General features: G+C 37.9%; 1 protein-coding gene and 3 pseudogenes across 3 annotated transcripts in view; 1 reads left to right on the top strand and 3 right to left on the bottom strand.

Annotated features, from left to right (window-relative positions):
* Positions 1 to 21,467, top strand: part of DCP2 (decapping mRNA 2) — a 95,320-nt gene extending 73,853 nt beyond the window's left edge. For all 3 annotated transcript variants that reach the window (XM_070412471.1, XM_070412469.1, XM_070412470.1), the window contains exons 9-11: positions 7,356 to 7,466; positions 7,894 to 7,945; positions 9,626 to 21,467. In XM_070412471.1, coding sequence (XP_070268572.1) covers positions 7,356 to 7,466; positions 7,894 to 7,945; positions 9,626 to 9,789 — 327 coding nt within the window. In that variant the 3' untranslated portion in view covers positions 9,790 to 21,467. The remainder of the gene's footprint in view (positions 1 to 7,355; positions 7,467 to 7,893; positions 7,946 to 9,625) is intronic.
* On the bottom strand, positions 14,752 to 17,326 carry LOC139008812 (coiled-coil domain-containing protein 82 pseudogene; annotated as a pseudogene).
* LOC139009728 (U6 spliceosomal RNA) lies at positions 16,353 to 16,453 on the bottom strand (annotated as a pseudogene).
* On the bottom strand, positions 17,383 to 20,375 carry LOC139008815 (histone H2B type 1-K-like; annotated as a pseudogene).
* Positions 21,468 to 22,262: the final 795 nt, after the last annotated feature.

Consider the following 22,262-nt stretch of genomic DNA (forward strand, 5'->3'; position numbering starts at 1 on the left):
AGGGGAAAAGTAAGGAAGAGGGTTTTAGCAAAGAGGTGGAATTGAGATAGGGAAAATTAATGCTAAAGGAACGATGAAAATAGAATGGAGAACACTAATCCCAAAAGAAAATAAAGAGAAAATAAAATGGCACTTTAAAAAATGGTAAAATGGTAGGAGTAATAATACTGGTTAAAAATAAAAATGTGGTAATTGAAAGGGTAAAATCAGGTGATGGAAAAAGAAGAAAAAGAGAAAAAAAAATGGTTTCTTAGTAAAAAGGTGAAAAAATTAAAAAGAAAAAGAAAAAGAAAAAATTTGCAGTAGTGATGGTCTTTCGGTTCTTCTACTCTTCAGCCTGGTTCGCCTTGGTCCTGCCAGGTATTTAGGAGAGTGTTGCCTGCATTACACTGTTCCTCCGTGTTGTAAATCACAGTCCTGATTTTAAAGCAGGCCGTATTTGTGATCCAGTCTGCCTTAATTTGTATTCCCCTAAGAGTCAGTTTGTGGCTCAACCTCTGGGTGGCAGTGTTTTTGGGTTGGCCTCTGAGGCTATACAGCTTCTCTATCCTTTTTTTAATCCTTACCCTGCTCTGTGTTGTTGGTGGGACTGAAAATCCCTCTATAGGCCAGACCCTGGTAACTCCCAGGGACTAATCAGCTTGTTTTAGTCCTTTATCTCATACAGGGTGGAATCTGGGTGTGGCTGTGCTCCTTGCCTGGGGGGCTGGGGGGAGGAATTCCACCCTCTGGAGGAATGGCTGCCCCAGTCCTGGGCCCAGGGGGGTCTCAGCACTCAATTCGCTGCCACCTCCTCCGGCTCCCCCTCTTTCCTCAGCCTCTCCCCAGATTCCCCTCGTCTGCACCTTCACCCTCTCTTCAGCACAGGTGAGTGTCTGTATCCGAACTGTCCTATGAGCAGGGTTCAGTGAAAACAAAGAAACAGACAAACGCCGGCCGGCCGCGGAAACGCTCCTCTTACCAGCACTGCATGGTCTGGGAAACGCTCCTCTCTTATGGGCACTGCACGGTCTGATCAGTTCCTCAGGATGCCCCCTTTAGTCTCAGTTCTCCGCAATCACAAAATCCAAATCTCAAATCTCCTGGCGCCAGCAAACCCGCGGAACTCCTTACCCTGGTCAGGGTCTGTGTCTGTCCCAAGAGACGCGGCTGTCTGCCATGCGGTCTCCCTCCGACCCTCTGGGCTCAGGTCTGGCAAACTTTCCTGCCCAGATCCCTGGTTTTTAACCTTTCCAGGGGAGGTCTGCCCTTCCAGGCTGCAAGCCGTCTCACCAGCTGAGTAAATTTGCCAATTCGGGGTGGGTGTTATTAGTTTCAGCTGCTTACTCCGTTTGCTCCGGGACAAGACCTGGGACGCGTCTGCCTATATCGCCGCCATCTTCCGTCACTATCTTTCTGCATCTCTTGATAATCATTTTTTTATCCTTTTGTTTATGTAGTGTATCATGTTAGTTGATTTGCAGATATTGAACCAACTCTGTATCCCAGAAATAAATTCCACTTGATCATGTTGTATGATCTTTTAAATGTATTGTTGGATTTGGCTTGCTAATATTGTGTTGAGGATTTTAGTATCTATGTTTATCAGGAAGATTGGCTTATCATTTTTTGGGTAATGTCTTTGGTTTGGAATCTGGGTAATGCGGCCTCGTCAATTTTTTGGTCTAGTTTGAAAAGGATAGGTGTTAAATCTTTGAATGTATGGTAAAATTCACCTGTGAAGCTATCTGATCCAGGACTTTAGTTTCTTGGGAGTTTTTTAAATTACTGATTTAATTTCATTAGTAGTTATTGGTCTGTTCAGATTTTCTGTTTCTTTTTGGTTTAGTCTTGGAAGATTGTATCTTTTAGGAATTTATTCTTTTCTTCAAGGATGTCCAGTTTGTTGTCATATAGTTGTTTGTAGTGTGTTCTTATAATAGTTTGTATTTTAGTGGTCACATTGTCACTTCTCTTTTATTTCTGACTAGAGGCCCAGTGCATGAATTTGTGCACCGATGGGGTCCCTCAGCCTGGCCTGCGGGATTGGGCTGAAACCGACTCTTTGACATCCCCTGAGGGGTCCTAGATTGTGAGAGGGCTCAGGCCAGGACGAGAGACCCCACTGGTGCATGATCGGGGCAGGGGAGGGACGTGGGAGGTTGGCCAGCTGCGGAGGGACTGCGGGAGGGCTTCAGGGCATGTCTGGCCCGTCTCGCTCAGTCCTGATTGGCCGGACCCCAGCATCAAGCTAACCTGCAGTTGGAGCGTATGCACCATGGTTGTCAGTGCACATCATAGTGAGCGGTTGAGTGGATTTAGCATATCGTTAGCATATTACGCTTTGATTGGTTGAACGGCTGATCAGTTGACCAGACACTTAGCATATTAGGCTTTTATTATATAGAATTTTATTTATTTTGGTCCTCTTTGTTTTTGTGATGGTTACAGGTTTATTAAGTTTATGTTTTCAGCTCTTATATTCATTGATCTTTTGTATTTTTTTAAACTACTTCATTTATTTTTGTTCTGATATTTATTATTTTCTTCCTTCTCACTTTGGGCTTTGTTTTTGCTTTTTAGGTGTAAGGTTAGATTGTTTCTTCAGGTAGGCCTATATTATTATTAATTTTTCTCTTAAAATTGCTTTGGCTGTGTTCCATAGATTTTGGATCATTGTGTTTTCATTTTCATTTGTCTCATGGTATCTTTTGCTTTGGGGTGAAATGGTCTAAATATCAATCTGGTCTAATATGTCATTTTTAGGCTACTGTTTTCTTGATTTTCTGTTCATATGCTCTATCCATTGATGCCATTGGGGTGTTAAAGTCCCCTGCTATTACTGTTGATTTGTCTCTTTATGTCCATCAATATTTGCTTTATATATTTAGGTGCCATCCTACGTTATGCATACAAATGTTTATAAGGGTTATATCCTCTTGTTGGATTGATTTCTTTATCATTATGAAATGACCTTTTAAAAAACCTTGTTATAAAGTCTATTTTGTCTGATATAAGTATAGCTACCCCAGCTTTTTTTTGTCTTCATTTGCATCCCTCACTCTATATATATCTTTTTATTTGAAGTGGGTTTCTTGTAGGCAGCGTATGTATAGGTCTTGTTTTCTTATCTGTTCAGCTACTCTGTGTGTTTGGTGTTTTTTTTAAATAAGCCATTTAAAAATATGTTTTTGTTGATTTCAGAGAGAGGAAGGGAAAGGGAGAGAAACATCAGTGATAAGAGAGAAACATTGATCAGCTGCCTCCTACACACCCCCTACTAGGGATTGAGCCTGAAGCCTAGGCATCTGCCTTGACTGGGAATTGAACCAGGACCTTAGGTTGATAGGTCAGTGTTCAGCTACAGAGCCATACCTTTTGGGGCACCATATGTCTTTTGGTTGAAGCATTTAATTTGTTTATCTTTAAATAATTAGTGATAGATCCTAGCTGGTTTGGCTCTGTGGTTAGAGCGTTGCCTTGGGGTTGAAGAGCCATAGGTTTGATCCCGGTCAAGGGCAAGTACCTCTGTTCAGGCTCGATCCTGTCCCTGATTGGGGTGAGTATGGGAGGCATCATATCAATGTATCTCTCTCACATTGATGTTTCTCTCTGCCTTTCCACCTCCCTTCCACACTCTGAAAATCAATGGAAAAAATATCGTTGGTGAGGATTAACCAAAAGCAACAACAACTAAAGTAATTAGTGATAAATATGTAGTTGTGTCATTTTATTACTTACATTTTTGATCTTTTTATGTACTTAAAGAAGTCCTTTTAACATTTCTGATAACAATGGTTTGATGGTGATGAATTCCTTTTTTCTTGTCTGGGAATTCCTTTCTACTTTTTTAAATGATAGCTTTGCTGGATAGAGTAATCTTGGTTGTAGGTTCCTTGCTTTTCATCCCTTGTGGCCTGCAAAGTTTCTGTTGACAGATCAGTTGACAGTCTGTGGAAGCTTCATTGTACATAACTAACTGCTTTTCTCTTGTTGCTTTTACAATTCTCTCTTTGTCTTTAACCTTTGTCATTTTAATTAAGTGTCTTGGTGTGGGCCTCTTTGGATTCATCTTATTTGGGACTGTGTGCTTCCTAGACTTCTATATCTATTTCCTTCACCAGTTTGGGAAGTTTACAGTCAGCATTTTTTCAAATAGGTTTTAATCCCTTGCTCTCTCTTTTCTCCTTCTGATACCCCTATGATGCAAATGTTGATATTTTCCCAGAGGTCCCTTAAACTGCCCTCATTTTTAAAAATTCTTTTTAAAAAAATATATTTTATTGAATTTTTACAGAGAGGAAGGGAGAGGGATAGAGAGTTAGAAATTAGAAACGTCAGTGCGAGAGAAAGATCCATCAGCTGCCTCCTGCACACTCCCCACTGGGTATATGCCCGCAGCCAAGTTACATGCCCTTGACTGGAATCAAACCTGGGACCCTTGAGTCCACAGGCTGACGCTCCATCCACTGAGCCAAACTGGTTAGGGCAAAAAATTCTTTTTCTTTATGCTGTTCTGATTGGGTATTTTTGGCTACCTTCTTCCAGATTGTTGATTTGATCCTCTGCTTCGTTTAATCTGCTGTTGCTGACATCGAATATATTCTTATGTCAGTATTGTATTCTTCATTTCTAACTGATTTTTTTATGGCTTTTCTGTCTCTTTGTTAGAATTCTCATTGAATTCATCTATTCTTTCCCTCTGTTCATTGAGCAGTGTTTTGAACTCTGTGTCTGGGAGCTTTCATGCTTCCATCTTGTTTAGTTTTTTTTCTGGAGTTTTGTTCTGTTTCATTTGGGACATATTTCTTCACCGCTTCCTTTTGGCTGCTCCCTGTGCTTGTTTCTATGTATTAGGTGGATCTTCTACATCTCTCAGACTTGGCAGAGGGGCTTTAAGTAGTAGGTGTTCTATGGACCCTAATGTCACAGTCTCCCTGGTCACCTGAGCCAAGTGCTCTAGGGGTGACTCTTATGTGGGTTGTGTATGCCCTCTTGTTTCAGTTGAGCCTTGATTGATGTTGGCACATCAGTGGATTGTGTCTCAGGCTGACAGGCTGGAAGTCCTTTATTCTACTCAGATGTCCATTTGGTTATTTCCAATTAGGGGCTTTTTACAAATAATAGTGTTATGAATATTAATGTGCATGTCTTTTTATGAACATACACCTTTTGGGTGTATGTAATTGACAGAATTGTTGGATCACTGAATATGGCTATGTTTTTGAGTATATACAGCAAACAATATTCTCAAGTAATTTATATCCTCAGCAAAATATGAGAACTCCAGTTGTGCCACATCCTTACTAATGCTTGGTATTATCTGTCTTTATTATTTTAGCCATCCATTTAGGTGTCACCCTTTATTTCATTCTTTTAAAAAATATGCTAGATTCACCAAAATTGAGAGCTTTGGTGCATCAGAGGACATCATCAAAAGAGTGAAAAGATAACCTATAGAATGGGAGACTGTATTTAGAAATCATTTGTCCGATGGATTAATATCCAAAGTATATAAAGAACTCCTAAGCTCAATAGTAAACAAAATCCAACCAAATTTAAAAATGGGCAAACAACTTGAATAGACATTTCTCCAAAGAAAATATACCAATGGCCAATAAGCACATGAAAAGATGCCCAGCATAATTTGTGAGTAGAGAAATGCAAATCAAAACCAAAATGAGATACTACTTCATACCCATTAGGATAGGTGCAATAAAGAAAATGGAAAATAACAAGTGTTGACAAGGATGTGTGGAAATTGGAACCCTCATGCAATGCTACTTGGAATGTAAAATGGTGCAGCTGCCATTTGATGGTTCCTCAAAAAGTTAAACATAGAATTACCATATGACCATCAATTCCACTCCTAGATATATACTCAAAAGAATTGAAAGCAGAGACTAACAAATCCTAAGCTTTGGTTTTAGCTCCTAGCTGAGGAGGGACTCAAAAATATAACTTGTATAGTAGTGTTCACGGTAGCATTATTCGTAATAGCCAAAAGGCGGATAATATAAACAGTTCTGGAAGTGGATACTGGTGGTGGTTGCACAACATGGTAACTATATTTACTGCCACTGAATTGTACACTCAAAAATGTTTAAAGTGGTAAATTTTATGTGTATTGTACCACTTATAATAAAAAATAAATACCAGCAAGAGCAGAATGAAATTGAATTAAAATTGTGTGGTAAAACCCATATTTCCCTACCATTCTTTAATTAAGTTAGCTTATTGTTTTCAAGCTATTTTAGGAATTATTTTTTCCTGTAGATAGATGAAATGTAAATACATAAATAGATGTATTTTTATATATGTATTTTAAATAATAATAAAGTTATTTTTTTCACACTGTTTTAGTTAAACCTCTTAAAGAGCTGTTCTTTCAACACCTCTAAGGGCAAATTAATGTTTAAAAAGTGTTTTAAGGCCCTAGCCGGTTTTGCTCAATGGGTAGAGCATCGGCCTGCGTACTGAAGGGTCCTGGGTTATATTCTGGTCAAGGGCACATGCATGGGTTGTGGGCTTGATCCCCAGTAGGGGGCATGCAGGAGGCAGCCAAGCAATGGTTCTCTCTCATCACTGATGGTTCCATCTCTCTCTCTCCCTCACCCATCCTTTCTGAAATCAATAAAAAAATATTTTAAAAAAACTGCTTTGAGTTAAACTTAGAATTTTTTAAAGCAGTATAATAGGAATTGGAAGCTGTCAGCTATTGTGTGTTTTGGTTTAAACCTAGAGATAATGGCCCAAATTTTTAAAACTCTAGTCTTTATTTTATGAAATGAGAATACTAATTTTAAAATGCTTATTTATTAATTTAAAGCGGTTTATAGGGTAACAGTTGATTACCTCTGCTGCATATTTCCTACTCGAGTACTGTGGTCAGTGTGCCTCAGCATTCACTCCCAGAGAACTTTTTTTTGATAGTCACACAAACTTGTCCCTCTCCCCCCATTATTTGTTGTTGTTGTTTTAAATTGTTTTTAATTATTGATTTGAGAGAGAGGGAGAAATTATCTGTTGCTCCACCAACTTAATGCATTCATTGGTTTATTCCTGCATGCACTCTAATTGGGATCGAACCTGCAAACTTGGTGCATTGGGACAATGCTCCAACCAACTGAATTTGATAAGCTGGTTGAATCAGAGTTTAGCAAAGCAACCCCCCTCCAAAAAAATCTTCCTAAAACATTGGGGAAACTGTACCATATCAGTATTTTCCCCAATGTTTTAGGAAGATTTTTTTGGAGGGGGGGTTGTTTTGCTAAACTCTGATTGAACCAGCTTAATCAAATTCATATGGTATAATATTTGTCCTATTACATAATACTATAGGTTTACATTTTCTTTCTTTCTTATTGCAAAAACAGAATCAAAGTATGAGGGGAAATGGCAGAAAACAGTATCAAGATTCACCTAATCAAAAGAAAAGAACAAATGGGGTCCACAGCCAGCCAGCTAAGCAGCAGAATTCCTTGATGGTAAGAGTTTCAGTTATCTCATACTAATAAGGGAGTTCACTCTTTTAAAGAGTGGGGCAAGGGCATTGTCAAGGCACATTGAATTGATAAAACACTTCATTTTTATGGGGTGAAATTATGTAGTTTGCCCACAAAAAGTGTTTTGGCTGCTTTCATTTATGGGATTGTAACATTGATTCAATTGCACATCTAATGCCTGATAATTGTTATTAAATTAATTTTAATAACTGAAAAAATGTAGTCAACCCTGCTTTTGAGAATAAGTCCTTGCCTATTCTGTCTGTATTTTTCTAAATAGAACCTATATTATTTTAATGAAGTTAAAAGTTTGAAAGAACATTACACTGATTTTAAAAGTAGGTATCATTTATAATAAGTGAAATAACTAGAAATGGTATATTGTGTATGTTTATGTTTTTTTAAATAGAAATTTGAGAAAAGACTTCATCCACGAAAACTTCAGGATAATTTTGAAACAGGCAAGTTATTTTCTTTTTAAAGCTTTTGCCTCATGGGATTTGGTTTTGGCCTAACCTTGATTTTACTGGAGTGTGTGATAAACCATAATGGATAAACAGAGTTGCACATGTCTGTAAAGAGAGTTCATATATGTGGTCAAGTACTCTGTATATGAAACTGGCTAAAGTGAATTTATTTAAATGATTAACATGAAATTATTTGCCCTTTCAGTGTGCTATATATTTTGTGAATGACAGACCTGTGTGCTGTGCATTGATATTATAGATAAATAAATAATAGCTTAAGGTTTAGAGAGGGAGTAGAATCAAGTATGGTAAAGATGAGACCTCATTCTATGTGGTATAGACTGTATGTAAGGGGTGCACAGACTTTAAAGGGGGGACATTTTCCCACTTTTGGAGGTAGAGATCAACTTTTTAAGCTGGTACTAAGGATAACTTACTAAAATGACATTTAGAAATTCTCTATCCTCAATTATGATGAAGAATAGGTGTGTGATTTGATTTGGAAAGTAATGCTGATGAATGTAGAAAGCTCTTTGGTAATACTGATGTAGTTGGGATATACAGCAGACTGTTTTCTTCTTAGGTGCTGTTTTGAATTTAATGAAATTCCCTATGTAGTAGAAGGCAATGATGTTTCTGAGGAGATGGTTCTCCGTGCAAGATCTTTTAATATGAAGGCTTTAATTGGAGGTGAATAAATGCCTATCTGCTACATAGGGAATTTCATTAAATTCTTCATATTAAAAGAAATGAAAAACATTATAATCATATTTTTTGGAGTACTGTCTATGATTTAAGCAAGATAAAAGCTATTTTTAAAGAGATGCTTTAACTCTATTTTGGAAAATTAAGTTTAACTATGAAGAAGCAGAAACTATCATTAGTTTTGTATAGATGAGTGATGGGGTAGGAATCCTCTTCATAGGATTTTTCTGGCCATCTTGGCTGGTAGGGGCATGATAGGTTGTGGTTTAATTAACAAAAGTTCAGTAAATTATTTCACCAAAATTTTAAAAAGTCTATGTTCAGGAACATTAAAGAAGGAGCACTATAACTTTGTAGCTCCAGCTTATTTGGGCATCATGTGGATGTATAAAATTTTGAGTCGTCTTGAGAAGGAAGTATAAAAGAAATCTTGTCCTGGAAAACCTCATTTCAGACTTCTCATATCAGCTTCTTGCTGTCTGTTCCAAACACACTTTCCTAGTCGGCTCCTGCTCTACTTTAGAAAACTCCCCCAAATCCTGTTAAGTCAGTGCTTTGTTGTACTATGGTTTTGAAAAGTTGGATTTTTCTTTAGGTTGTATATTCCCAGAAGATTGGTAAGCTCCAAATAAAGCTTTAGCTTGATTTTTCTATAATTGGAATCTTTACAAATTGTACGTTGTAATTTTAATCTTACAGTGCTTAAGTTTTTATTTCTGTCAAGAAGCTCCCACTATTTTGGCACAGAATATGAATATTGGAGGTTAAAAACAGGCATGCCCATTTTTGAAAATGAGGACAGATTAAGATTGTGAATGTTTGTGTGGAAATAAGCAATAACAGGTAATATTCAGAGTGTGGGAGATATAAAGGAATTCATCATGTACAGTATATTTTTAACAAAAGGTGAAGGGCAGTATTTTATTTTTTATTCATTACTGAGCTTATTTCTTTTGTGTTTTAACACAGATGCTGCATATGACTTACCTTGCTCTGGTGAAGACCAGTTGTTAGAACATGCTGAGGGACAGACTGTGGCATGTAATGGACATTGCAAGTTTCCCTTTTCATCCAGAGCCTTTTTGAGTTTCAAGTTTGACCATAATGCTATAATGAAAATCTTGGACCTTTGATAGCAGCAGATGTGCTGTGGAAGTTCCAAGAGCCAGAGACCTGTTGCATTTGAGTGGGTGTCTCTCTGAGCCTTACCTTTCTCAGGTGTTTTAAAGAAATAAAGAAATGCAGGAAGGCAATGATGTTTCTGAGGAGATGGTTCTCCATGCAAGAGAGAGAAAAGAAAGCATGAATTTGGACTGTAAATGGCAGTTTTATAAACTTTTATACAGGTGTACCTTTTCAGTGTTTGGCTAATGAATTTAAGTTACTTTTTATGAGGGCATTTTTTTCTGTGATTGAGGGTTTTTTCATATTTTGATCAAGAAAATAGTGTTTGAGTTATCATTAAGTTAATGGAAATACTCTATCTACTCACTTAAGTTTCTTTATATTGAAATTTTAAAAGAAACAAGGTACATAATTTGTTAAACACAAGAGCTGAAATATGGAAGTCAAGATTGCAGTTCATCTTTGCATTCATTTTGTGAGTTTCTTTACTTCTAACCACTTAGGTTCTTTAATCCTCTGCTTGAAGTTTAGTTGAAAGATTTTATTTAGAGCCAGCATCTCCTATAGAATATTCATGTTCAAAATGAACTCTCTTAGTTCTTCATTTAAGGACCCAGTTCTTAGCCTGGAGAGGGACTGGGTTGTTGGATGGGGAGTTGCTGCTTTAATTTTGCATTGTGCTGCATACAGTCAGTAAACTTGTGAGGCTGCTGGAGAGAGGGTAGCAGAGAGCATGGAGGCTGGGACACAGCAGCTGCCTTGGTTATGTCTTCATCCTGCCGCCAACTCTTTAGTGTTGTACAGTTATTTTGTTCTTGTGAAGATATATTTTATATAACGGTTGTGTAAATAAGTATGGAATACTGACATTATTAGGTTTTACATTGCATCTCAGTGTTGATCTCTGGAAACAGATGTTATATTTGGTTCCAATTTGCAGTAGTAAGAGACTGACTTGCTTTTATTAGCATGCTGAAGCCCCTGGGTGATGGAGTGAGAATGGAAGGGGTGTGCAGTGTACCCAAGTACAGATAAAGCCTCTCTCTGGGGGGAAGATCAGAACATGAAATTAACATACATAACTCACTCCTAGGAATGTATTTTGCTTCTTCAGGATTCTTACATCCAAATAAGGATGGCAGTGCCCATTTTAAGAATTTCAGCTATAATTAAGGACAATCACCAGGGCTTTAAGGGGGCTTTAGTGTTTGGGCTATTTCTGACCTCAATGAAGGTAATTCTTTGTGGGGGTGGAGGGGTGGGAGCATATGCGTGCATGTGCATCTGTCATGTGGGTTTTAAAAATCGATTTTACATGTGGTATCCACAAAATATATCTGCTTGTAAATTTTATTGTAGAAATCTTTATTCTGTATAGGTAGCCTATTTAGTAGGGGTTCATGTAACCAATGGGACTTTCAAAAGAAATGCTATTGTAAGGAATTTACTTGGCATTACTTTGCTTTAGCTGTTAAATGGCTTGATTTTAAAGGAGAAATTATATTTATTAATGAAAGTCACCCCCTTGGTGCTAAGCAGGAGAATTCACAATTGCAGCATTGTGTTTAACATAAGGTTATTTACAATCCTGCATCTTTTAATGTGACAAATTTGTGAATCCTTCTGTGACTTTTTAAAAATGTTTTATGATTGTGTTTGGAAGTTCTTACTCTTCTTTCCAGAAATACAACTGCTTTGCTTGGGTCTCCTTGAGCCATATTTATAGTTGGTCCCAGCATTCCAGATTTCTGTTCAGTTGTTAATGGAGTGAAACTTAGTTTACCTGATAGTTAAATCATTTTCACTCATTTACTGTCATCTGGAAACCATTTAATTTTTAGTGTTTTTTATGTTGTTTTTTTTTTGAGTACTATACCATGGTCAGTCTGGTGCCTAGATTTGGATTTTTCAGCTCTCAATACTAAAGCAAAAGAGATTAGATATAGTTATCAGAAGTGTGTCTAATAGTGTTGAGCCTTTCAAGAACCAACAAATTATCTCTTTTCAAGTGATGATGGTTTAACCATAACTCAATGTTACTGCTGCTGTGCTGCTTCACTCATGCACTGTGGAACAAAATAGGTAGTGTGGGGATGGTGTTTTGATAATTTGAGGCTTTTAGCTATCTTGAGTTTGAGATAAAAAAATGTTAAAAGATGTGAGTAAAGCTTATGTTTGTGATGTGACTAAACTATGCAGAAAACGTGTAAGTTGGGTGTATCTCTTCATGTACATCTGCTATACTTATTCTCTCGAACCTGTGTATTAGTTTCTCAGTGTTCAGGTTTCCTTGAGAAAGGCCATGGTTAGCACAGAACTGGGTTTCTCCTTTGATAAATGTTAGCATGGTCTAAAGAAATCAAGTTATAAAGAAGTGTGCTGAATATGCAATAACTTAACTTCTGTGTGCTGCATTTTAAGCTAGATGATAAGAGTGGTTTTCTTGGCTTCATATTATGTTTATGTCTTTGAATCCATTTTTTAAATGTTCTTATGTTCCAACCTTATATGTTCCAAGGTTCAGTGCACTGTGAATCTTTTATTTTTAAAACTTTGTAGGTGCTTTTATACATAACTGTAATGATTTATAAGATGTTAAATGAATTGTTTTTGTACTTAACCATTGTAATCCAAAAGATAGGGGTATGGTTTACACGTTTTTATTAAGAAATAGCAAGTTAATGGTTTTATGATTTCAGATAGTGATGCTCTTCTGAGACATTAACATTTAAAGATGTCTGAGAACCTAGTAGAATTCTTTTATGAGTATGAGTGAAATTTGATTGAAGATGTTTGAGAATTAAGTTGGATTTTCATGCTAATATAGAAGGCAAGTCTTTGATGTCAAAGGAACTGTGTTCCCTGCTTGCTGCTTTGAGCTTTGGAGATCCTTATTTTTCTATGAAATGCCAGTTAGTACAGATAATGAAGATATGTAGCAAAATTGGTTTTATGCTATGCTATAAGATTAGGTTGGTAGTTATAGTAATTTGTTTAGTAGTCCTCATTTATCTGCGGCTTTGCTTTCTGTGGTTTTAGTTACCTACAAGCAACTGCGGTCTGAAAATTATAAGTGGAAAATTCCAGAAATAAACAATTCATAAGTTTTAAATTGTGTGTTGTTCTAGTTGTGTGATGAAATCTCATGCTGTCCTGCTCCCTCCAGCCAAGGACTTGCATCATCCCTTTGTTCAGGATCCGCTGTGTATGTTCCTGCTGCCCATTAGTCACTTAGTAGCCACCACGGTCTTCAGGTTGACTGTCATGGTATCGCAGTGCTTGTGTTCAAGTGACCCTTATCCTATCTAATAAAAGCCTAATATGCTAAGTGTCCTGTCATCTGGTCGGCCGTTCAACCAATCAAAGCGTAATATGCTAATGATATGCTAAGGCCTTTCAACTGCTTGCTATGATGTGCACTGACCACTAGGGGGCAGACAGTTAACTGGTCGACCAGTTGCTATGACATGCACTGACCACCAGGGGCAGACACTCTGACCAGTAGGTTAGCTTGCTGCTGGGGTCCGGCCGATCGGGACTGAGATGGGTTGGACATGCCCTGGAGCCCTCTCGCGGTCCCTCCCCGGCCCCTGTCATGCATCAATGGGGGTCCCTCGGCCTGGCCTGCGCCTTCTCACAATCCGGGACCCCTTGGGGGATGTTGGAGAGATGGTTCCTGCCCAATTCTGCAGACCAGGTCGAGGGACCCCACTGGGTGCACGAGTTTGTGCACCGGGCCTCTAGTTTTACTTGATAATGGCCCAAAGCACAGGAGTAGTGATGCTGGCAACTTGGATGTGCCAAAGAGAAGTTGTAAAGTGCTTCCTTTAAGTGAAAAGATATGTATGTATAGGAAACCACATAGTGTATTTAGGGTTTTGTACTATCTGTGGTTTCAGGCATCCTCTGGGGATTTTGGAATGCATCTCTGTGGGTAAGTGGGGACTACTGTAATATCACCTAAAAAGAACTCAAATCTAAGTGAATAGCATCCTTCCAAAGGGATTAAAATCTTCTATAAAACAACATATTGTGGTGGTCTTTAGAAATATTCAGGTCTGAGTGCATGTGTGCATTAAAAACATTTCATTACCTATTCTCTTTTTTTTTTTTTGTCTCTAGTAGGTAATTAACTTGAATAGTAAGGAACAAAGTCAGTTATACAAGTTAGCCAAGTAATTTTTTCTTTTTTGAATTTTTTTTTTCACTCTGAAACCATTTTACTTTTATTAAATTAAGGAAACATTTAGATGTGCAAAGCAATGCAGATGCCAAAGTATACTTTTAAAATATATTTGGCTGAATCTATGTCTCTAAGATCTTCTGATCCTAACAGAAATAGTTATATAAAATTATTGTTAAAAAGCAATAAAATACATCTTAATCATTAACACATAGGCAAAATTACTTAGAAAAATAAAAAATTACTATAGTCTGATTCTGAGGCAAGGGCATTGAACTGAATGAAACACTGAGGTCTATTCCATGGCCAACTGATTTACATGATAGCAGTAAAAAATACATTAGTGAAAATCGGATAACAAACACATCTGGGCAGGGATTCAGCAATACATACATGTTAATGTCCATCAGCAATATATACATGTCGATATTAGTTAGCAATACATACATGTTGATGTTGGTCTAAGTACATTTTAAAAATACAGTATTTTTCTATTAAGTTGACAGGACATGAACATTTATTCACTTGATTGATAATCATCTGTTATAAAGATATTAACTTCAAAATACGTTTAAAAGTGATTAGGCCTATGTTTTCTATGTATAGCAGATAAAAGTTTATTAGACTGTAGAGTGCCACTTCATGGAAATTAAGATGAACATGTTTTAAACAAGATAATTTGTCATGAAGATATACAGAAAATATACAAATACGTCACATGCTACAGAGAAACAATATTCATGATCTTCACATCTATAGTAATTCATAAAATCTTCTCTGAAGAAAAGGTGTTACGTTTCAAGGTCCTCTTTTTGAAAGGAATCCGCATCATTGAGATATCTATGAAGTAGATCACATTTCTTCTTAATCCAGCCATTTCCTTTTGACTGATTGAAAATTCTTTCCACTGTTTCTTTTTAACGTCTTCATCCTCAAGTTTTTCTGTATTTACTATGGAGCAACATTCTTGATACAGCTTGAATTTAAAATGTTTCACATTATGATAAATTCTGGTACGGTTAGCACAAATTCTGCCAATAAAAAATTCGTGCTTGTCCCATGGCATGAAATTATCAGTTTTCATAGTCTCGGGGTTGTACTGCTTCCCTGATAAGCTCACTAAATATGCACAATGGCGATACAACCCTCAAGCCTGGCAGGTACAGTCTTTAGCTTTCTCTGGATAGATGCTCACCTCAGAATAACTTTCTAACTGCTCCTTCTTTTTTCAACGACTACTAGAGAATAAGTTCTCCAGACAAGGCTGAACATAGCAGTTGTCCAAATCATCAAAAGCTTTCAGCATTTCTTGTGCATATGATTCCTGCCTGATGCCATCATATAATGTTCCCAGGAATGATTCATCTAAAGCATTGATCAGGAAAGCCTTCACAACTTCTAGTTCAAAGTAGAAGCAGAAGCTACTAAAAGAATAAATTGAATTAGATTTCAGGTGTGATATAGCTAACTGTTTTCCTCGCTGGCTTTCATTCTCTTCATCACCCTCCTCATCTGGTACTACAAAGTCATCAAAAATGTAATTGTCTCCATCTTCATCAGATTCATCATTCTCCTCCTCACCATCATTTTCATCACTGATTGGGCAGGATTCCCTTTCAGAGTCCTCAAAATCTCGACTATTAGATCTCTGATGAGATCTTTGTTTTGAGAGTTCTTTCAGCTTCTGGAGTATTTCTTGCTTTCTTGCAGTGGAAGTTTTCTCAGGTTGATTCTGCTCCATCTCCGCTGAAGAACATTCATCTTCAACTACTCTACGCGGACGTTTAACACCTACTTTCCTCACTGGGACGTCACTGTCACCACTCTCATCACTGTCACTCATCACCGAGGTTCTTCTTCTCTTCCCTTGCTTTACGTTTTCTTCTTCTGAATCCTCCTCTATTATTTGTTCAGTGTGCTTGCTGAGATCAGCATCCTCTGGACTTGAATGCTTTTCCTGGTCTGGTAAATCAATACTACTCTGCCTTTGTTATTTTCTCCTTCATTTGTTGAACTGTTGCCAGTGTCAATGAGATGCTCACAGTTGTTGCCTTCACTTTCAACTGTAACTAACTTAAGCTCACTTTCATCATCTGGCTTTTTATTACTTTCAAGCCCTTTGTTACTAGCAAGTTCTTCATCACTGTCAATACTTTCATCACTATCACGCTCTTCATCACTCTCAAGGTCTTCATCACTATCCAATAACTGTGAGATACCATTTTTTTTAGTCCGCTTCTAATCAATTCGAGATTTCTGCTCACGCTCTTGAATTTTAGAATTCCTCCTTGTTTCATGTACCATTTTCACTTAAGCTTCACTGCCCACAGTCATTCTTTTATCAGGAAGTGAAAAAGTGTTCCAGTTGCTCAGATAAAAACAAACAAAAAAAATATGGAACGCTTCACGAATTTGCATGTCATCCTTGTGCAGGGGCCATGCTAATCTTCTCTGTATCGTTCCAATTTTAGTGCTGCCGAAGCGAGCACCTCTTGCCTTTTTATATTGTACAGTTGGACTTTCCTCTGCCTGCTCAGAGATTTTGTTTTGATTGACATCTATTGTGTCTCAATTACTCTTTGAGGCAGTATTTCCTTTTAAATCACTAGAGTCCCAGCACGTGAAATCACATGGCCCCGCCCACTGCCCCGCCTTGACACCCTAACCTCTACACCTAGAGCTCGAGCGTGCCTGGCCTTGCCCCTGACCCCTCCAGCCTTCTCTGGCTGCTTCAAGCCCTGCCCTCAGTCCTGTGAGTCGCCTTGGGCTGGTCCTGCCTTCTCCTGGCGCCTCGCTGCTTCTGCCCCATCATGGTGCTGGAGAAGAGCATGGAAGCCTCACGCCTGCTGCAGAGTTTTGAGCACTGCTTCCTGGCGGCATATGCACTGCGCTCCCTCCCCTGGCAGGTGGGCGGCGGGGCGCTCTGAGTGCGAGCGGTGGGTGGCGAAGGACTGGTGAGGGGGGTGCTATGGGCTCTTACCCCCACCCTCTCCGCCACGGGATGGTCCCGCTTCCTCCAGGTGCCTCCCCGCTTCCGCCCTGTCTCTGGAGCAATGTGGCGGCTCCGCCCCACCTCGCACACAGCCTCCTGCTGAATGGTCATTACAGTGTGAGGGTGTCACAACCATTAGCATATTAGCTCTTTATTATATAGGATAGTTATAAGGTCAGATTCATTAACATTTTTCTGGTTGGAGAAAAATAAATGTTTCCTAGTAATTTTGAGTTGGATTATCTTCTAGCCTAGAGAAAGGGGCTCATGTATTGCTGAAACTTTAATGATAAATAAGACAAACTCTTATTTTATCTGATGGTATCAGTATCCTTTACCTTTAAGTACTACCTGTCTCTAGGTAAACAGGTGTTAGTAGAACAAGTTTTGTTAAACTTTATTCCTGATAGCTTAGTAAAGCCTAACTGGAGCTCCTCATTTTGTATTCTGTCCTAAGACTTTAAAGTGCATTTGTATAGTTGCCAAACGTTCTAAAAGTGAGATTATGATGGGCTTTCTCAGTCCTTTTTTTCCTGGAATTGAGTTACTCTTAAAGTCTGTACTCCTCTGTCATAAAGATGGCAGATTGCCAATGGCCAGGAAAGGGTCTGTCCATGCTTTCAAAGTAGAGTTCTGGATTGAAGTTTCAAAAAATATGACAGGTTATTATTTTAGAATCAAAGAGCCCTAAAGGAATAAGTTTAGTTGCTGGGCAGAAAGAAGTGTAAGGAAAAAATTAGAGGAGATAAATCAGTTCTTGAGTGCTTTATGATGTACTATGGTAGAACTATGAGCACTGCTTACCCCAAGCAGAGTCTTAATATTACATGGCCATTACCAGGTGTTTTCTAGCTCTGGATAGTTAATTTTTCTTATGTATAGTTGCCAAGCAATCCAGGAAATCTAAAGTAAATTTTCTTTCTTTAAAGATCAGTGTTTGGGAGTCTGGTCCTTCCAGTGCTGACACTTTGCAATTCCAGCCATACTGAAGTGCCCTGCTTTCTCACAGTAGTGTAACCCAGAGCACACACAGCCGTAGTTAGACGTGTCATAGTCTCTTCGTGCGGAAGGTATACATTTGTCCTGTATGGTGATCCATTCCTTTCCATCTAGTTGCCTTGTGACTAACAGCATTTGCCATTGAAATAGTAGTCTGTATATAGTTAGGGAAAACAGTAAAGCTACCTCTCGTGCATGGGAGTAGACTTGAAGGGCAGGTTTCCATGAGCTTAGTGGCTCAGAGTTTAACATAAAGTACAAAGAAGTATGAATAAAAAAACTATAATAAAGAGTGGAAGTCTTATATCTTGAGAAATGTTCATAATCAAATCTTTGATCTGGATCCCCAGATTAATGAAATTGCCAGTTAAAAGAGATTCCATTTGTCTTTGGTCTTCTGTGGTTAGCAGAGAAGTTGGTCTCACTGTGGTAGCAGCTTGAAAGAAAAATCTAAAGGGCACTAACCTTGACAAGGTGCTTGTATTGACTGTGTAGTGCTGGTCAGGGGTGCTCTGGGGAAAGGGATTCAATAGAGAAACCAATTGCCCTTGTTTATAATTTTGTTCCACATGGACCCTCCTCTTAGTAGACTAGTCTTTCAGTCCAGCGGGGGAAGAATAAGGCCCTGAGCATAGATTTGCTGCTTTTTTGGTGGGAGAATTCTTGCAGGTGTTTGGGTGTTTTAGTTACTGGCTTCTATCTGTTGTACCACTTTAAGACCTGTTTTTTAATCCTTTTTCTTGGTGTGACTAGCCAGGAATAGGCCATAAAATCCCTCTCCCTACTCCCCCCACTCTTCTTATATTGTAGAAGAATTTTTTCTTTTTATTTGTACTGCATACCTATGGTGAATCTGTACTGTGGGCATTTGTAAAGCAGCGATAATGTCTTGCTTTTGAGAGTTGATCTCACTATGGCCCTTGGGCAGTAAGCACATTGGAGGGCTGTTTTAAGTCTCTGTGTATGTGGCTGTCAAATTGGGTTGGGAATAAAGAAAACATCTATGCATTTCTAGGGTGAAATGAACTGTTTTCTGCTGGTCCTCGGTCTTTGAGAGGTCTTAGTTAATATTCCTAGGGTGTGGACTTTTTAAGGTAGAATTTAACAATTTGATCTGTTTTGTTTTTTTTTTAAATTTTTTTTCTTTTTGTGGCTCTGAAAAGAGCCTTTGTGTGTGACAGGGGCTGAGCGCCTCACTGGGAGTTGTCGTACTTGGGCTTCACTGAGAGTTGTACTTGGTGACGGCCTCCATGCCCTCTTGCAAGGTCTTCTCGGCCAGCTTTTGTGGCAGGACCAGGCGCAGGACCAGGCGCACGGCCGACCGGATATCATGGATCGTGATGGTCAAGCACCTGTGCTGACGCCCAAGGCGTTACGCCTCGCCTGCGATGCGCTGAAACATGTCTTTGAGGAAGAGGTTCATGAACCCATGGCCTTGGATGAGATGCCGGTGTTGGGGTGCCTCCCCTTGAGCACCTTATACACGTACACCGAGTAGTTCTCCTGGCGGCTGCGCTTGCGCTTCTTGCTGTCCTTCTGTGAACTGGAGCCCTTCTTCGGGGCGGGAGTGGACTTGGCAGCCTTGTCCATGTCGGAGCTCAGCGGACTGGTTCACCTGGAGAAGAGAATCTCATCTCTTTTTAATTAATTGAACCCAAGGTCCTAAAGCAGTCTTAAAGCTACAAAGCATGGAGTGAAACATTTGCGGCACAAATCTACATTTAGTCATTTCTCAAGCTTTAAGTAGTTAGCTAGTTCTTTGTAAAATGATATCTTTGCTTATGCTTTTGTGATATTTAGGAATAGACTTTGGATGGCAGCAAATGAAAGCAAAGGTTTGCAATGGTGAATGAAATTGAGAGAGGCAATAACTCTTCCTCAGCAGTTTGGTTGGCTAGATGTGCTGATATAGTGAATAGCTGTGGACTCATACTCTTTGTGTACTTTACCTAGGATATGTACGGATGGAAAAGCACAGAGCACATCTTTCCACTGTCCTAGGGCACCATGATCTTTATGTTCATTTTGGGTTTGTGTTTGCATCTTGCACAAGTATCTTTTAGTTTCAAATGCAAGTGTCCAAAGAACTGTGTCTTTAATGTTACTTTTTGCGTATATTTCTCTTCAGAGTTAGGACAGGAGGCAGCTAACCTGACTTCTATTTGATAAATATTACAAACTCTTTCTTCAGTAACAGGGAAGGAAAATAAAATCATGAACTATTTTACATATATATATTTGTGTATATACACATACATATATATTTCCTTATAATGTCTTTAAAGTTTGCTTATTGGCTTAATACCTTATAAAATTGTCTTTGGTAGGTACTGACTCATACAATTCAGGTTGTTGATTTTACTTGTTGGCTTTAAAATTTCAAACAATCTTATTTCAGAATAAAATGATTAATCAAATGGAATTATAATTCATGTAGTAGCTAATTTAAGTGAAATCTATCTTTCATCTAAGCAGAATAAGGGCACACTCTTTAGTTTGGATGGGAAAAGGAGTTAAGAATTCACTTCTTTTTGTACCCTGCCTATTTCCAAAACAAGATATGAACAAGTGTTTTTTATGCTATGAGGACTAGGTAATGTTCATGGAAATATGTAGTCCTAAAATAATTTTCTTGGGAATAGTTTTAGTCTGAAAAAGGTGAAAACATTTATGTTGAGCCATGTTAAACAAATTATTTTATTTGGAACTTAAAAAGCTGGCAAAAAAATTGATGAAATGGTCTCACTAAGTCTATGATATTCAATTGAGAAAACTGTACTTTAGAATAAATGTGATAACTAAATAGATTTGTAAACTTTATTCAATAATCACTTTGGTTTTAAGTGAAATTTAACATTTAATTTTTGCCTGAATAGTAGCATTTCATTACTTTACCTTAGGACATTTTAATGTTTGCAGAAAGACTATGTAAGTAAACTTTACATTAGAGTGATTCTGTCTATGGTAGTAATGAAATTCTTGGTGTTTGTTTTGGTTGTCAAACATTCAGGGAGAGCAGAAAAGGAACCCCCAAATACCTGTTGGGTTCACCATGTAGTTATATCAGTTGATACCTTAGAATGGATTTATTATTACATCTTGGTTGGACAATAGCTTTGTCTTTTTCCTTTGGTGTTAATGACTGATTTTCATTTATGTTGGGTGTAACTATCATAAATAAAGGAAGACTCAAGTTTATGAATTGGGAGTTTAAATGTTTGCAGGATTACTGCACTTCCAAAGTTGACTAAAAATGCCAACTGTACTCTCCACTGAGAGAATGAACAAATTCCTATGTGTTAACAGTTATGATGTTCTTTTTGAAAGCGTTTTGATGTAACATCAATTTAGAAATTACAAAATACAATTTGAATAATGGAAGGTTTTCTTTGTATTTTAAAACTTTTTTTTTTTCCAGTTGATTGTTCAAATACTGGCTTTCTGTAAAAACATCGTGTTAAATTTTGACTAGTGCAATACTAATAAATCTGCTGCTTGGGCAGTTTTACTTACTACCTTTTAATTTGTTTTCTGATATTACTTGTTATAGGTTCCATGTTGCTCATATTATGGTTGCATCTCTTTGGACCAATAAGAAATAAGTATAAGATAAAGGTATGTTTATCTGATAGGAAGAAATATTAAACTGTAGAGTGTCTCTGCAATGAAAATAACTGGTATGTATTTTCTGTCTCAAAACAATTAGTTTGGTTGAGAATGAGTTAAGATACATAAAATCTAGCAATTCTTGAATTGTTCTAGAATCAAGTTTTTAATACTTGACAGTCCTTGGATCTCAGGGTAGAAAGAAATATATTCTTCTCTTCTAGAGATCTCAATAATATTTTTGTTTTATTTAAAATATTGAGAGTGACCAAGGTATTACACTCTTGTCGAGGTACTTTGCTTTGAGATAGTGAGAACGGACATATTGCAAAGCTGGTTGCCATCCTTTCTTGTAGTCATGTATGATTTACTTGTATTTCCAATTCTTGATTATATTCCGTTTCAGTGATGTTTTAAAAGGAAAAGAAAATCTGTTAATAACTTCCCATTCATATTAAACTTGAAAAAGCTGCCAAATAGAAATTTGGTGATAAATGAGATTTCTTCGGCTGTTTTAACCTAACTATAGTATGTCTTTTAGCGCCGCTTTGACTAGGGCTGTGATTTAGTGTGAACCCCCACAGGTCTGATATTTACATGTTAGACCAGCCGTGGGCAAACTATGGCCCGCGGGCCGGATCCGGCCCATTTGAAATGAATAAAACTAAAAAAAAAAAGACCGTACCCTTTTATGTAATGAT

Source organism: Myotis yumanensis, unplaced genomic scaffold (assembly GCF_028538775.1).
Source record: "Myotis yumanensis isolate MYYU_CA2020_CCGP unplaced genomic scaffold, mMyoYum1.0.hap1 SCAF_4, whole genome shotgun sequence".
NCBI lineage: Eukaryota > Metazoa > Chordata > Mammalia > Chiroptera > Vespertilionidae > Myotis > Myotis yumanensis.